The sequence below is a fragment of the Anticarsia gemmatalis genome, chromosome 13, assembly GCF_050436995.1.
Source record: "Anticarsia gemmatalis isolate Benzon Research Colony breed Stoneville strain chromosome 13, ilAntGemm2 primary, whole genome shotgun sequence".
NCBI classification, from domain to species: domain Eukaryota; kingdom Metazoa; phylum Arthropoda; class Insecta; order Lepidoptera; family Erebidae; genus Anticarsia; species Anticarsia gemmatalis.
The window spans coordinates 6,936,703-6,955,093 of NC_134757.1; the positions used below are offsets into that span (position 1 = coordinate 6,936,703).

An 18,391-nucleotide genomic window follows, 5' to 3' on the forward strand; every position below is an offset into this window, starting at 1 on the left:
AATGACGCATTTCCCGGGAAAATTCAGAAAATTCAACGAAGTCGCGTTAAATCAATATTATAATGACGTTGAATTAACAAAATTCCGTTGCCATGGCAACTGTTTCAATGGCGGATATGTCTTAGCGCGACTTCGTTATACTAAGAGATATAGGTACATAATTTTGAGAATATTTTTCGTGAAAAAAAAGTATATTTTATATCATCACGCTACGACCAATAGGAGCAGAGTAGGTAACAGTAAAAAGTGTTACAAAAACATAGAAAATTCTGACCCATTCTCTCTTATGTGACGCAAGCGAAGTTGCGCGGGTCAGCTAGTTTTTAATATACTTACAAAGTGGTCCCTGCTCACAAGAATAATATAAAAGGGGTCCCGGACTTTGAAAAGGTTGGTAACGCCTGATCTACAGTCATGGTGTCGTTAGTATACATTTAATGGTATTAGCAACCATGGTAGTGCATTATCTTGTCGTTTTGACCTACATATTTTAATCGTGGTTATTAAGTAAATCGCTGCACTAGTCGTAGCTGCATCTCGTGTGTTCTAAGAACTAATTAATATAAAGCTAATAGTAGAATAGATGCCTAATTCAAGGTCCTAGGTTTAACTAGAACAAAGAACTTAATGTAGCTATAATATTTGTAGTATTATATACTAGCGGACTTGCGCAGCTCTGCTTACGAGTAATCTGTCAAATTAAAAAAGAGATCTAGGGTTTGACTATTAAAAAAGTATGTAACCTTGGTTGAATCCTGAGTTATCAACTGTTTTTATGTCATCCGAATCGGTCCAGTAATGTAGTCGGGAAATTCTAGTAACCAGACATACTTTCGCTTTTATTAAATCAACATAGATTTGCGTTTCAAAAAACTTATAATAACTATAATATATGGGATATTATATATCATATTTCAGGAATCGAGTATAATTAATAGACGTAAAAGGTATTCTGTGAATATGTAGGTATCTGGATTTAATATGAATTGTTTCAGAGAGCCTTCTGACACAATTCACAGTAAACCTTGCTCGGTAATTAAGTTGTTAACAGCACGGGTCGATGACATGTACGAAGGCAGACAGGCAGTGGACGAATATTTGTTAACACCACTTTCAGTGTATAGTTGCTTACTAGAGTAACTTGTTATCAAATTGATATCACTAATTTTAAAAACCTTCAACGCTTGTAAAATCGACCATAAGTAAAATACCTATCTTGTAAGCAAAACAGATGTTGATAACTTGATAATATCGAAAGTTCGTAACTGCACTAATGTCTTACGGTAGTGGTCTTCGCTGTCGTTTTAAGAATGAAGAGAACCAATACAGTGTCTATCAAATAGTTGTCCCCTAAGGACTAACTTATGCCGTGTACATCAAATCTGGGAATCGCTTAGCTTATAGCACTAAGCGGCCACCCATCTATATAGTATCCGCGCTAAGGATTGCTTAACTTGGTTGACACAACTGGCTATAAGCGATATGATTTAACCTGTATTAGTAACAGGTAAGATTCATAGCGCCAGTGCGTCGGTACAGCACCGAGTGTAGTGAGTAAGTGAACGGCCTTGCTCACCCGAAGGGTCAGGCAGTCGGTCAATGGGCCAGTTCCCTCACAATACTCTCGGTTTCAAACCTGCTTAGAAATTACTACTGACAACTGTTGTGTAATATTGCCAAAATACGACAGGTGATCTTAATTGTTTTAAGATAAACTGTCCACCTGTTTTTATTGCGACATATAGTATGACAGATACATACTACATACATACTATGTTGCACTATTATTTTTTTACTCCCGGCTTCTGAGTACATTTAGCGGTAGTTTATTTATATGAGTTTTGACACAATTGAATAGATAAACTACCGCTAAATGTAACTCAGATACCGGGGGTTAGTGATACTACTGTACAAAGGTAACTTTAGGGGTAGCTTTACTTTTCATTTTAATAAAGCCTGATTGTGTTCTTGAGTTGTGTATATGTAATAAATCTTTTAATATCAGTTCAAATAAGCTTCATAAATTCCGGTCTGTAAAAACATTTTTTAATTCTCTACCAAAATATTTAATCCTACATTCGTGCGTGTGTTACACGGTTATTGCCACCGCACCGTGTCGTTTTTAATCACTATCACTATCACTCAAAACAAATTCGAATTTCCCACAAAATTACAAACGAACTCGCAGTATTGTGGTATCACAAAACAAAACGAATTAACAAGCGCACACACAATTTTAATGTTGTGGTCATTCTGATTGACATTTATTAATTTAGCAAGTTCCGGCCTAGCCACGGTCGTATGAATAACAAATTTGATTTGCTCAACGTACATACGAGTAATTTAAAAATAAATATGAAACAATTACAGTTAATGGCCATTTTATTTACATTTTCGAGTTCGTTATTGAACGAATGGGACTGGATATGTTTTCATTGTTTACACATCGGGGTATTTGTGCTCGTTTGTCAACAAAGTTCGGACGCACAAACGTAAACTGTTTGGTTTAGTAATACTGACCTTTGCTTCATTAAACACATGTTAATTAAATGCGAATTTCTCGTTAGCTTTGTATTTGGAAAATTTAATATTAAACTGATATCAATACGTGGAATATGTAATTGTTTTATTAACCAATTTGTATTTCATACTGGGAATACAATTTGATGAAACATGAACAAAAAATCGATTTAATCAAAATCCAATTGAATGAGTTGTAGTAAAAAACAAAGATGTTCTGACTAATTATGTTTCTGTTCATTAAGTTTTTGTAAGTGATATAATTTTATAGATGGGAGTAATATAAATTAAATCATATAGTTTCAAAACAACGATTAATAACGGTGGAGGTTATTTCGTAGATCATTAGAACAAAAAATGTGATCTATTAGTAATGATGTCATTTGTAATGCTGTTGACGTGTTTGTTATTAATCTTGATTGTTGAGCCATGTTTGTGAAACCACACCTGTCTTCCTCGTCGTCAGTATGTTGACTATGTTGTGGTCACTTAAACGTTGTATCGAGTGTTTATATTTAAGTAATCGCGAATTTTCGATTGAATCAAACCTAAACGTTAGCATTGCGTGTGAGACGTTTTAATTAAGATGAATTATGTTTGGAACTAAATAAGTACCGAGTCTTTTCCTTACAAAATTTGTCGATTAGTTGAGAATAATGTTACTGTACCCCAATCTGCAAAAACGTTTCGTTTGACACGCATGTCATAGTATCATAATTTATCAATAAAATAGTTATAAGAGTCCCTAAATTCCATGAAGAGATTCACTCATTACTATAATAAGTCAGCCAAGCATGAAATGTTATTTTATAATTGAACACTTACCAATTTACCCATCGACCTTTAAGTGAGAGTCAAGGAACCAATTTGGTTTTGTTCCTACATATCTTTTGGCAATACTTCACTTGTTCACGTTGACCTTTAGGTGCGTTTCGTAAATGAGCTCAGTTGGACGTTAAAGGCTCGCCCAGAGAATAATCCATGAATTATTTATTAATTAACTTCCTCTTCGGACATGAAATATGCGCGTATGTAAAAATGAATGAATAAATCTTGAGATAATTTCATTGGTAAGGTTTGGAGACACGCAATGAGAATTTATGTTGTTCCATATTTGTTTCGAGCACTTTAAACGTTATTGATTTACGATCTAGTCACCGTTTTTTGTCGTCAAAGGAGCATGAAAATTATCCAGTTTTTCATATTAAACAGTTTCAAAGTTTCTGAATGAAAAAAAAAACGACTAGTAAGACTATTTGGCACACAAATTACTGGGATGTTTGCAATTTTGATTTAATAAACTATGATAAAAATCCTTTCTTGGGCCCTTGATGCTTGTACATTGTACAAGGTAAACAAGTTATTTTTCTCAGCGATTTCAAGATACTAGACCTACCTAAATCATATCTTACATTTGAGATCACAATCATCTTTGACACAAAAAATAACACACTGGCTATATTTTAAATCCGCACAGATTAGAATCTTTAAACGCAATAGAAGTAAAGCACGCACTTACTACAAAATTATTTCGAAATTCTTTTGTTTCTTGTTGTGAAACTAATGTAATGGAATGTTTGTAAAATATTTTGATTGATAGTTTCTATTGTTTAAAGGTAATGAAGAATTAGTTTTATCGTACATTACCGGTTGCAGACATTTTCGCTTTAAACCTTGAAATGTTATTTAGATATCGATATTTTAAGCTTGTATTACAAATAATCGCCAAATAGTTGGAGGTCGATTTCCAGTTATATTGTGTTAAATATAAATATAATCCTTTTCGTTTTGTTATTTTCATTAAGCTTGGCTTATGTTAGTAAAATTGGTTATAATATGGTTGCTTCTTATCACGAAACAATAATAACATACTTAACGGATTAGCAAAGTAAACGCGGAATTAAGGAAGTAATGTAAACCTACTTATTAAAGGTCAAATTGTATACTACTTAGTGTAAAATCTTCAATGAATATTAAGTTGAGACAAATAGCTTACTGTTGTTGGATTTTGGGCTCTTATAACATACTCTGACCTTCAAAACCTTGGAGATGAAAGCGAAATGTGATAAAATTTTCTCATTTGGAAGAAAATAGACCGTTATTTGACACCTATAGAATCATTTTTAACCAACATCCCCTTTAACGGCTACTTATAATGCTTAACTAGACAAATTCTACGCTAAAAACAATCACCGCCATCAGGCCTTACGAAGGTCGTTCGCAAATTGGACGAAAATCTAGTTTTAAATGGTTGCAATGCTGCCTTTTATATTTACTTCCCAAATAAATATGTTATCCTTGTATAATATTTGCATCTTCATTTTAATTTTGCCCTATCTTCCTTACATAATCTGTCACTCTATCTTTAGTTCAACTGAAGATAAGCAAATCGATCCATAGATAGCATATTATACCGGCCGATAGTTTATAATGTTCGTTTCGGAAGGCTACGGTAGTTAAGTTAAATATTGTTAAACCTACATACATGAGAGTGGTATTACTTAGCATACATGATCGAATGGAGGTTGTAAACGTGTGCTGTCAATGTTTATGATCTGTTACAACGCCCTGTTCCATTACATTGGGTGGAACGAAGATCGCTCGTAGATAGACCCTATTGTGTGCGGCCCGTGCCTATATGTAGGGTTGGCGCACATATGGAAGTAGATATAGGTTAAGTACTGCGTATTATAAGTCTACTTAGGCCTCTATTGCATCGCTTTGTTAGTTAAGCATTAGGGTGTCCTAGGCTATAAAGAAAAAAATCGAGATAAGCATACAAATACCTTTGCAATGATGATATCGCAAGTCTCGGGTTCGGATTGGAATTAGCTCGTTTACTTACTTTACAATAGAAAATTATATGACTGAATAGTCCATTTTAATATGAATCCGTAAACAAAGCTGTTCGGATCATATTTTGGGCTTCCTACAAGATAAGCATCTGTGCCATATTCTTCCTCAAAACCCTAATTGAAATTCGTTAAACGTAACAGCCCTATATACAAGGCGATACTCCCCATTAGCGGCAGTCTAAATATTGTATTGTACGTTGGTCCTAAACACTTCATTGTTTCGCACAAGGCGGGTGTCCGAGTGATGGCTGAGGTCGATATCGGTGATAGCCCGCAGCGGTACGTGAGCTTACGGGCCGACTAACAACCGATTTTGTATGCAACCCTATTTTTGTACAGGACAAGGGATCAATATTAAATATTTTGTAAACACAGTTTGTACCACAGACCTCGTAGAGAAAACAATGGAAAAACGGTTAGTGCAGGTTTTATGATAGGCGTATTATACCAATAATGGCGATATTATTAAGTTAAGCTGCTCTATTAAATCACTTATTTTGTTGTTAAGTCTCCGTTAGAAATATTTTAAGATATTTTCACAAGGCAATGCTCTTGTTCAAAACACTTCTTATTAACATAAACCTATGATCCCTTTCCGACTGTGTGTAAGTACGTCAATAGACTGTAAAGAGCTTTTTAATTTGATTTCTAATTACTAATCCATTACTGGACAGTAATGGGTCAGTACGATCCCTTTCAAAACAAGGGGAGCAGTGATTGAATATGCAATGTTATCTATTTACAAATCTTAATTCAGTTATTGTGGTCATTTCAAAACAGAGGGGCGCACTGGGGATGCCGCCGCAAAATTGGTTTCGCAATTATACAGTCCAAAATAAATTCACAGCTTTCAAATACAAAATGAATGCTTTATTTCCATCAACCGCTGACATTAATGAGAGTGGAATGAAATTGTATTACTTACAAACATTTTGAACGCAATTATTTGTTATAATTAACATTAATAATATCTGATTAATAAGTAATTTAATATTATTAATGTATTGAAATGAGCGCACGTCGATTTTAATTGAAAAGCTTTAGTTGCAGGGATGTTTGTGGAGAATTAATTGAATGCTTTACTGAATAAGCACGTTTGTGTTATCGAAATAATGTCATATTACATTGTTCGAATAACTTCACGTTGGTATATATGTACATTATATTCAAGTGGTTGAGATTCGGCAGAATTTCATTATAGTAAAGAGATATACGCATGTACCTACTTTCTTTCACGATAGGGGTTTTCTTTGAACCTGATTATTTCATACTCGTCATCCTGTATCTAAAATCTAGAAAAAGCGCGTAAGATTGAGAGAAATCTCTTAATAAAGTGGATCAAACACTGGTTGAAGCTAAAAAAATAATAATGTAAACAAGGTTTTTCCACGGCGGCGTAAGATACCATGCAAAATTTATATTTATGATTATGATGATAGTAATAAATCTAAATAGATTTTATTTGCTTTTATATTACTTGCAGTTTTTTCCAGGTTTGCGTGCATCAAGTACGTTGAGGTCGTTCCACTTTTATTTAGCATTGAAGCCATTAATTGTACAGGTTCATCGAACTGGTTCCGAATAAAAACGTATAAGGCTCTGAAAGGTTAAACTCGTATATTCTAGAAAAAAAGGATGAATTATGAAAATGACTAATTTAAAACTCAATAAACATCTTATCACCGGTCGTAGCTCGGAACATTCGTTTTATGTGTTATTTTATTTAGCTCTGAGTTTGACAACATTCGTTTAAACCTTAAAAGTAGGTAATGTACAAACGAGTTTATATAACAATAATATAAAAATGAGATGTAATAATTATAGGCTATTTGAAATTGTTTTCGGGGCTTTAGTTAGTTACCTAACTAAAGCTCCGAAAACAATCTTTACAGATTGGAATCCGATTATTCTACGTCTGCTCCCTTAGGTGCTAAAATTGGAGATGTAAAACACTTTTGCTTGAACCTCAAAGGAATCGGGATTGATTTATGTGAAATCTTGCATACATTAGACCCGATTCTTTTCTCTATCTACCCACTTATATGTACAGCTCACGTTTCTTCCATACGAAAATTAGATTATATTTATCTGGCGGCAACTGGATACTGATTTTCAAAGTTTAGTTTAATTATAATTAATATAGCTATCTGTAATCGCTTGATTTTAGAATATTAATTGTTTACAATTCAAGATAACTATGAAGATATTATAATATTGGGGTATTACCGTCATTACTGACTATTTATAGGAATGGAGAACCCATAAAATAGACAAGTTTTATCTTAAGAGAACTCGTTTTGTACAAATAAGGCCAGGCCCAGATTAATTTTCTTTATTAAGAAATCGTTTCTAGAAATTAGGTTTTTATGTATCCAACTTTGTTATCCAATTAATCTTATAAATAAAAGCTTGTAGACAATTATGAAGCATTTTGGATGTTTATTTTTATATTGTTTAGACTTTATTAATGTTTGTATAGTCTTGATGTTTTCATAGCGTCTTAAATTGTCTCTCGAGAAAATATTGCGTAGTAATGTAAATATGATGGTAGTTTATTATTTTAGTCATATTTGATTTGACTTACTACAATAACAAAGAATTGCTATAGGGATCTTAATTTTTATCATGCAAAATAATACTTTTATTGAAGCTTTTCTACTGAAACACATACGATACAAGGGCTTCCTAGGGCGTTAATTGTATGACGATGAAATAAGTTTTGATAGATCAACATAATATGAAAAAAAAATTAAAACAATTGATTGAAGACAGTTATCTTACTTCGTAAAATAAACCCTAAATCAAATTACGCATAACACGAATCACCTACGCAACTCTTACTAAAGCGGGTGCAAAAGCCATGACCGATTTAAACACAAGCGCGGCGAACAATACGGTTGCACCCAGTGACTGAGACGATGCACCCGTTGGCTCACAATGCACCCGGTCACACTGCACTGAGCAACCAAGGGCGCGACCTTTGTCACTGACAACTAACATTACACCTCACTAATACATAATTACGTGTCGTTTATAATTGCTATATTAATTATAGTGTTGATCGTGTAAAGTTATAGTGTTGAACAATTTCCTTGTTCATGGGGTGATTAAACTGTTTTTTTTTGTTGTAGGTTTTTATTGCTCGAATGGGGATAGCTTTTCATTGAAAAGTCTTGTAATTGTTTGACTTATTAATTAATGGGTGTAGTGTTTTATAAGGCACAATTTTCATATTTATTTTGTTATTATTTCTTTTGGTTTTTATTCTGAATAATGAAATCTTCTAAATGCCTGACGATATAATTTATGAACGTTTTCAGTCCCATTAATAAAAAAAAATATTTATAATTTTTGGTCGGAAAGGTTGAACCTCCAAAATCGTTTAACCGCCATATTCGGAGGTAAAGCCAGTCTAAATGATTTTAATTTAGAATATGATTAACAAAAGAGATATTCGTTTTAACCGTATAGTTTATATTATTACTATTACAACAATTTATCGTTTAGGTGCTTCTATTCTACCGATATCCCATTAAGTCTGAACAACTTAAACCTTACCTAGACTGGGATAATTGCTATTTACAGGGCACGGTTCCAAGCCACGGAGGAATATTGTAAATGCTGACATTGTTTGGCAGAAAAATCCTATAACACTTACCTCAACTGTTAAATTAGCAATTTGCTTAGTTACCACAAATGTGCTTCTCTTTGGTGGTACAAAGAAAAGGTTTTAATACGTTAATGCATTTATTTAGCTAAACTATGTTTATGGCGTAGCAGTTATTAATGTATTGTTGGTATTTGAATTGTTATCAAACAATGATGATGAAATAAAAATTTACTTATTACTGTTCCATTGCTATCCGTGGATCTTTTCCTAGAGTAAGAGAGACGTGAGGTCTTGAGTATAGTAGACTAAGGGACTTTGTATTTATATAAGAACAAAGAAAAGTGTTCATAGAACTCACCGATAACATGTTATTGAAACTATTGGATACATTGAACATACATACATGGAAGTATTCGGAGATCATAATACGTTATAGAATACTTCTAATGTGTTACAATATTTTCCATTACGTAAGTATGTTTATCTTAACGGAGGTTTAGGAACATTACAATTCTTATTATGAATATGATGTCTTCATTCTTTCTTCATCCATATTCATAAATATTTATAAAGAATGTTTATAAAACACGTTTGAATGTACTAATAACTATGTTAATGAAGTTCTGAGGCAAGGTGAGCGGGTGTTTGTTCTGACGACAGTCTCTCACTCTGTTGATTGACGTATGATCTGATCAGCGACTTATGAATGAATCATGATCAAAATAATGAACCACAACGCCAATCAATTTTAGATTCTTTTCTTTAAAGCTTTTTGGTTAGTTGAAATTTGGTATTACGACATTGTTTAGTTTAAAACAAAATGGTGATTTATCCCCATTTCATTCTCTAACAGTTTTAATTTGAGGGCCAGTAGATTTGTAAATTTATGTTTTAGCAAATTTAAATGGCAATGAGACACCTTGTATCAAGGAATGACGAGCAAACGCTATTCTTCACGTACATACATACGTGCTACTTTCTGGCCTAACGCCTAATGCCTTCTTTTTATATCATATCCTTAAGATTATCTTTTATAGATTAGAACTGGTAACAACTATAATTTTTTAAACAGAAAATACAACTAGACCATGTTTTTTTAAAAAGGCATGTCAGTAAATCAACTGACATTAGTGTTACAGAGTAGCGTGATCTTTTAATAGCCGCACCGTTACACAGTCTTATGTATTACCCCATCAAAACACTATCACACAAAGATCAGAGGCGCTATTTAAATAAAACATCAACGGTCGATAGCAATCAGTTTAGAGACATGTGTTTAGTAATCGAAGTACATCAATCTGACTCCACGAGACGGGACGAGACGAGAGATAACGTCAACGCGTGTTGTGTGTGCCATATATCTTTGTAACAATTTGTCGATAGGTGTTCCAAAGGACACTGACCTCTTTGCGACTTGTCGATATTGACAAATTATTCGATTGAAGAAGGGCTTGAAAGTAAAGTAACTTTAGACTGTAGTGCGATTTTCTACAGCCGGTACTATGGAGCATAAAAAAGAATTGAAAATTAAAAATTTCATAAAAAAATTTAGTCTGTAGGTTGGTCAGATAGTATTCATACAAAATTTGTCAATAGCTAGCCGGTTGTCGATAGTGGTATAAAATCACGGTAATGTCACGCTAATCATGGCTTTCCTGTGTGTGAAACACGTTAGTAGTAGACTATATGTTTCGAAGAAAAAAGACGTAAGTTATAATTAGAGAAAAGTATGTCATTGTTGCATTGTTTGTTTGGGTTGTTAAGTAATGGAGTTGTGGTTTATTTGGAAAAGATAATTAGGTGTTGGATTAACTTGAATGAGAACAAGTCTTCCATATAGGAATGTAGTGGTTAAATGGATGTCCTTGTCTATTCTGCCAAATGTGACAAGGACAAGGTAATATTAGCTTAGACGGCAGCTATGAATTTGTGGAAAAGGGGAATGTAACACTACACCAATCAGAAGTCGGGAAACATTTAGAAGAAAATTTCGTGTATGTTAGTATTAACCTGCATGGAATCAAAGAAAATGGCTACGTGAAAAATTTTACCTTTACATTAACATTACTATAAACTTTCTTTTAACTTATGTCCAGCCTTAATTTTTAAACACATGAAAATTTTGTTTCATTTAATAAAATTAAGTGAAATAGGTTCACGTAGATAGTTACTATTGTTATAGAAATCATAATACCGTATTAGTGAATTGTAAAAAAACATTGCAGACTCTAAAAACTTCTTTAAAACATTACTTTTATACTTAAAAGACAGTATGACTGGTTGAACATCGCAGACTAATAAATTTTGCAGTCACGTGCAACATTTTCTACGTCCCCCTGAGGGTACACAAATGGAAAAACTTTCCGTGTCGTTTATAATCAATGCGATTCATAGACTATGTAACTTTGAATAGACCCGTATTTCACAGACCGTTATTAATGTACAACCACTCAAGGACAGACCTACCATGAAATTCAAATAGGGAGAGCCTTACGTGGTTTACTCAAGTAGTCAAGTATTTCTGCGATTTTATTACGCATGCCTCGTTTGAACTTGAAGTTAGGTAAACGTGAACAAAGAAAATGGATTGAATGATAAAAAATATAGTTCTTTATTTTTTAATTCGATTCGTCTTTTCTTTTCTTTTTTAAAAAGGCATCTGCCGCACCTTAAGTCGCTCTTGCGTCGCGGGGACTTTTACAAACATACAAACAACGGACACAAAGTACGACTCTTAAATTACACAAATAATTGTTCCACCCACAAATATTTGTTTCATTGACAAATTGTGTGCCAATTTGTGACTTTTAATATTCGATCAGAAAATAGAGAGTATATTTTTTACTTTTTTGTTTTTGTACTTAAAATATATTATGCAAATATTATATTCAATCAGAGTTCAATAAAACGTACCGTCCCAGCGGAAGCGCCGACGTATGGTCGGAATACTCATCGCGTTACTACAGCATTGTGTGCCAAAAGAAAATGTTAATCCACGCCTCATTAACTAACTTACAGCTAAGCCTTGATTTTCCTTCAGTCGATTATTAACACAGAGCTAGAATACACGATATTCGCAAGCAGTTTTTCTTGCGTGTGAATATTTATTACTAGAAATTCTAATGTAATATTTTAGTTTATTTTGTGTTTATGTGTAGGTTAAATCGTAATGTTTTTTAAACATTATTTATTTAAACGCACAATATAATGTGGAGAACTGACAATTATGAATAGACAGTGAAGTGAATCGTGACTGATAGTGTTTTTACAATAATTACTTTCCGCGAGAAGTGATAATTTTATGAATTTTAATGGTGACAGTCTTCACTTTAAGTGACCATGGCGCCATCAAGCGACGGCCACGCGTACTATTGCAGTATATGTCCGACCCACCTAACCATACTAACTACGACTTGTATAAGTTTAGCTACTCGGTAAGAGATGGCGCTATAAGCGCACTGTCCTAATATTTTTTATTTAACAAATTGTGGATCGTAAAAATAATGTTTCTATTTTTGTATTGTTACAGGCGGAACCGGGAGATACGATAGCAACAACCAAAGAAGGTTTGTATATTTTGATTAATCAATTAACTTAAAATTTCTGTTAACAAAACATAATTACTACGATGATCAGTTTTCTTTCTAGTAGTATTTTAACATTTTCATATTGAAATTGCAGAAGAATGGGTGACGCGGAAAAAAAGCGAAGTGACAACGACTCGACAGATCGCGACTAGGGTCAAGCGCGAGCTGATATTAGAAGATGGACGAATTCTCAGTGACTCCGGGCCCAAGATATCCACCTCTGTCAACGAAGATACTCACACAACTAACTATCAACAGACTGAGGTATATTGACACAATATCTTTTTTAATAACTTGGTATACGTAGCTTTGCCGTTGGAATTCAGTATTTTATACGTTTATTAAACGCACATGAAACAATACACAAAACAACGCTTTTTAAGTTGGAATCCGACCGAAATAATCTTTTCTACTGATTTCTTTGTTATTACAGTAATGATTATTATTTTACAGCATCGTGTGCCTGACAATGAAGCGGGCGAAGAAGCATTGCCGAACCCCGTTGGTGGAGCCATCGGAGCGCCTACTGATGGTAAATAATATCAAAACAAATATAAAATTGTAGCATTGCTTAAATATTTTTGAAGTAATTTGTCAACCATTCTAAATTGATTAACATTTTTTTTATTAACGACATTAGTTTGTGACAAGCAACGCCATCTAGCGGCAAGTAACAAAAGCAGATAATTAAGGATAAGAATATAAAAATATTTAGAGTTAAAAATATGTAATGCAGATCTCAACGTTATTCTTAAAAACACAAGCAAAACATTTTTTAGTTATTTCTATAACCTCATTTCTACATTCACAGAAGTGGACGCTCCGATCCTGGGTGGTGAGGTGGCTCCAGCGGGCGCTAAAGTCCTGGTGACGTCGATGGTGGTGGCCAACCCTGACGGCAAGGTGCGAGAGAGCAAGGACCTGAAGGTGCTGACCAGGAACATCACGGAGCGCGTGCAGGAGACTGAGGAGAGGATACACAGGGGAGACACCACGCACGATGTAAGTACACACTTTATATTATTGTTTCGTTTTTCGTGCATAAATACCGTTCAAGTGTAAAGAATTATTTTCTTCGCTAAACATTTTAAAGGACCTTCATAAATCTCGTGTATCCTTGAAAGGCACTTTCGTGAATTGTCTAATTCATAACTATTCGTTGGCATTAATATTGTAATTATTGAGTTCATTAATTATAATTATCAATATAAACGTGATGTCTAAATAGCACGCTTTTCTACCATTACATTAGGTACTTATCTTTGTTTATGCGAAAAATATTTGCAAACCGAATTTTTATATACTATTTATGCCTTGAAGTTTCCACTTTATTGGCGCTAGGCTATCGTTGTCAACTTTTGTTTTAACAAAAACGGAATGCACTTTGAAGCACATAACGTACGCAAATTCAATAACCCTTCAAACATCGCGAGGGCTACAATTTACAAACGCTTTTAGCCCTTAGATGACGTCGTTATCTGGCCTCTTAGATAGTGTGTGGAGGACACATCGGACCGTCCTCGGTCGCAGTGTCACAGGTTCGAGTCCAGCCCTCGATATCGGCTGATAGACGCTAATGGAGCCATGGGAAGCTCTCCTTATTACTGTTGAGCTATTTCTGAAAGATAAGAATATATTTTTAGAACACTTTGCTGCCTAGTGCCTAATCGTTACTTGCTATTTATGTTTTCATGTAGTTTGGTAGCAATTGGTTTGAGATAAAACGTTCTTTATATGTTAGAGATCTGATTTGAATAGAAAGTGAACTGCGTATTCTATTCGTGTTAATTTCTTCTATCTATTAACTAGTGCTACCTATCTTTACGGTAATGAGATTAAATGAACGATTTATTTACTATTATTGTTGTATGTGAAGTTTACATTTGTGGAACTGGAAAATACACTTAACCTTGCTATAGTTAACTGCTCAGATAAAAATGTTTGAAACGAACAATATACTTAGTCATATTAGCCCAATAATGCATAGCATTTAAGCAAGTCCTATTGTCTCATGCATTACACTTAAAGACAATAACATGCTTATATATTTTTTAATCTATGACTGTCCCACTGGCAAAGCTCTCGTCCCAAACAAGAGAAGCTAGCCAAGTGCGGGGACTTTATATACCCTCAAGAAATGTAAAACCCAATTATGTTTGATATAGAACAGTTATTTCATCAACATCACAACTACCTATATTATTACAACACTAGCCTTCAGGGTACAATTTACACCAATTAAAGCGAATTATATCATCGAAATGTTCAACAAACCATTTGCTAAACACCAATCAGTGTAATAGAAGCAAACGTAACCTTTATAACAAACTATTATAAAACTCAAGAATAATTCTAAAGAACTGTCTGTCCGTATACATATGTCTGGCATATTTTAATAGCAGTTTTTTTATTATTTTTATTAAATTCGATATGAAGTTGGTAATGAGAAGTTCAAGACGAATTTTTTACTTTAAAAGAAGGTAAGTGAGATTACGATTGTTAGTCAAGAAGAGAGTATTCGTACCTGTTCTTTTGATGATTAATTATCAAATTTGAGGGTCCCTGTAGAAAGTAATAAGCTCATTAGTGCCCGTTTCACAACTGCCGAATAATATATAAATAAATAATAATAATAAATAAAATGATCACCGTTGAAGTTGAAAAATCTGCATAGTCATTTTTCTTTGGTTCGCTTAGAACTGTAAGCTCAAGCAAGGCTTAAGCGATTTTTAAGTAGAGCTGGTAAATCTGATTGTAATGTAGTTTTGGACACATCTGCCTCTTTGCCCTTATTTAAAAGAGCACGCGTAATATTATGTAATACATTAAAATATTATATTTATCGTGGTTCCCAGCAGTCAAAGTCGAAGTCAAAAGCCAGTTAAATACAATAATTGATGAATAAAAGTCTTGTAAAGCCTCCGTTACATAACAATATTACTTGTAAATTGTACTACTTATATTCTTAAAGACGTTTATTATTCTTTATATATCTTGTGAATATTACATTGTTGCATACATTATTGCTAAGTAGTTGAACTTTGTAGGTTATAAAGCGAAAATCAGAGACATTTTGAATTGATCTTATGAAAGAGGTGGCTGGAATTTCGATAAGGCAGCTCAGTAGACATTTACCTAGATTATTGGTAAATCTTTCATATACTTATTTCACTTTAAAGCATAATTGCTATCATTGATTGTGTCTCGTAAATAAATAAAAGGTAGGATGTAGGTATATGTATTTCAAGCAGCCGGGCGGCCGTAGCTCAATGGCGGAGCCATCAGTCTTGCGACCGAGTAGTCCTGGGTTTGTAATCTACCCATTTTATTACCGAAGAGAACCTACTACTTAACAGTTTAGAGGACTGGATGGGGATTATTGGGTCACTACAATACAAGAGCTTTAAAAAAAAAACAATCGAGGAACAACATTACTTCGTAGTCGTGTAGCGAGCACTTGGTAAAAAGGTGTGCATGAATTTTGATCATAACTTGATAAGTTAATACAATCAGTATGATGAGACATCTTCAATAATCCTTATTGTAACTGTACATCTTGACGTTGTTTCCGCGAGCTTCACTCGAGGTCGACTTTGAAGGCAAACTTGCTACTTATCTGATCTCTCGCTGGGTTCATATCCGTTAATTTTTTTGTGAGTTTGATTGATATGCACAATCGTTCAATTATCATGTGTTAGTAGTGTCTTTTTATTAATACCTTAGTTTGAAATAGGTTTTCTGTTAATTTCTATGATGCTCTATTCTATTTATTCTCTAATCTCCCCACTCTAATCTAGCTAATCATGATTGGGATCTAATTTAACCAGATGAGGTTTGAAAACCCGTCTTTATGAACTATTTAATAGATTCTTAAAATTAGTTTACAAATCGTTAACTAATAAAAATATAAAACAGAATCCATGCACCCCTAAATACCAATAAAAGCAGTTCAGAACCACGTTTATTCTACTAATTAAATGCTTAAAATATCCTCCAGACGATATACTTTAGATTCCAGTCTCTAGATAAAAATATAAATAGTCAGTGTAAAATTACATCGGCGCCGGTTGTCTCGACTTTTTCCTATAACGAGAACTTTAAATTCATACCCGTGATTCACGATCACAACAAGGTACACCATTTTTCTTTAAGCACCTCACGCCTACGAGGCTTTTTGTTCATGTAATGAGAAAGTCCGATGCTCTAGTACCTATTATTTACGCGTAACATAAACTTACGCCTAAATGTTTCGTACCAATGGTTTGCTTTAATGTTTGCCACTTAAATGTTACTACAATGTACAAAACAATTGCTCAATCGACGTGTAAAATAATAAAATGATTTGTATTTGAAAAGAGTTATCGGTCAATTTAAATCCAAATTGATGACAGAATGACTATTAAAAGCGTATCAATCGATTCTCGATAACCAAGAAACGAATTACCGGAGCGTTATCTCGCGCGCCTCGGCCATCAGTATTTTGTATAAAATATTTATTGAACATATTCCCACACAAAACTATCTGGTTAACATAATTCCGTGCTATTTTATTGCGCCTTTGCGACATTGTCAATCCACAGATAGGGGATGTCAGAAAGTGCGTGGTATTTTATTTTTTGCGGGCGAGAAACAATAGTAAGATACGAAGCGTAAAATGGAGCACCGCTTTATTCAGATGAGCGTCCACATAAATCGATGGGGATTTTGAAATTATAATTTGTTCACGGAGATAGGTCGCCGCGGGCGCCGCGCCCACGCCGCGCCGCGTCCACTGCGCCCTGCGCACTGCTCGCGCAACCAGAGGATACCGCTTTGTTCTGCACATTTGCACAACGATTTGATATTAAAACTGATATTATTTAGGAATCATTAGATTTTGTTTATCTAATACTGTCATGAGCTTTTTGAAACTATTTATTCTATTGGTTCGATGGGCTACGAATACTTCATAGTATGTACTAGTCTGGATTATATTTCTGGTATCTAATGAAATCATTTTCTGTTCAAGCTTTTAGCTAAGAACTTGGTATAAAAACGTATCTTACTCTAAACGTAAGTATAGTTCTTTCTACCAAAGGCCCCATCGCAAAAACATTGCCTGATAAAAGCACCTAAAATACCTTAATTCAATTCAAAACACATAAACGTATTTAATAAGTACCTGTACTGCTTCACAGTTCACGTTCGTCCGTTCTCGATCGACTGGATGGCTGAGGTTGCTCCGTGACCCGCGTGTTGCAACCAGCCGGCACAAGTGCTGGCAAAATGATCAAATTATTTATTTATAAGCACCACTCACCTAAGTATTGCGCCAATCATGTGTTGATTACGCTGACATTTTCGCGAACTGTTTTGATAAATTAGATCTTTGTTTCGCTACAAATTGTGAAAGAGTGTATCTATAAATTACGGCCTTATTTGTATAGGGTATTAACTAAAGCAACTGTCAGGTGAATTACTATTTATTTGAGGACCATTGTTATTTGTTAACCCTAATCCGTTACTGGTAATTGAGTAAGCTAATACACTCCCAAATCACGAACACCAAATGAATCAGAGTTAATATATTTGTGAATAAATTTGGGAAACGTATGTTCAACATAATTTAAATGGGCAAATAATCCTATTAAACCCAACCAACCTCGTCGCAATTACATTCGGAACGCATCCATCATTTAGTATCTACATTAGTAGCACTGTCTAAAATACAAAACGGTTAATTTAGTGTTCCACTGCAGCTAAAATAAACATGAATGCAATACGCAACGAGGATATCGGACGCATCACAATTCGGCCTTTGCTCTGCACATTCGACCCAG

General features: G+C 34.1%; 1 protein-coding gene across 6 annotated transcripts in view; it reads left to right on the top strand.

Annotated features, from left to right (window-relative positions):
- Positions 1–18,391, top strand: part of chas (chascon) — a 119,853-nt gene that overhangs the window by 35,297 nt on the left and 66,165 nt on the right. For 2 of the 6 annotated variants that reach the window (XM_076121790.1, XM_076121791.1), the window contains exons 2-6: positions 12,144–12,419; positions 12,515–12,551; positions 12,667–12,836; positions 13,026–13,104; positions 13,384–13,574. In XM_076121790.1, the coding sequence (XP_075977905.1) occupies positions 12,297–12,419; positions 12,515–12,551; positions 12,667–12,836; positions 13,026–13,104; positions 13,384–13,574 (600 nt within the window). In that variant the 5' untranslated portion in view covers positions 12,144–12,296. Of the gene's footprint in view, positions 1–12,017; positions 12,420–12,514; positions 12,552–12,666; positions 12,837–13,025; positions 13,105–13,383; positions 13,575–18,391 lie in introns of those variants that run through there. The other 4 variants (XM_076121793.1, XM_076121794.1, XM_076121792.1 and 1 more) reach the window with 3 other exon arrangements.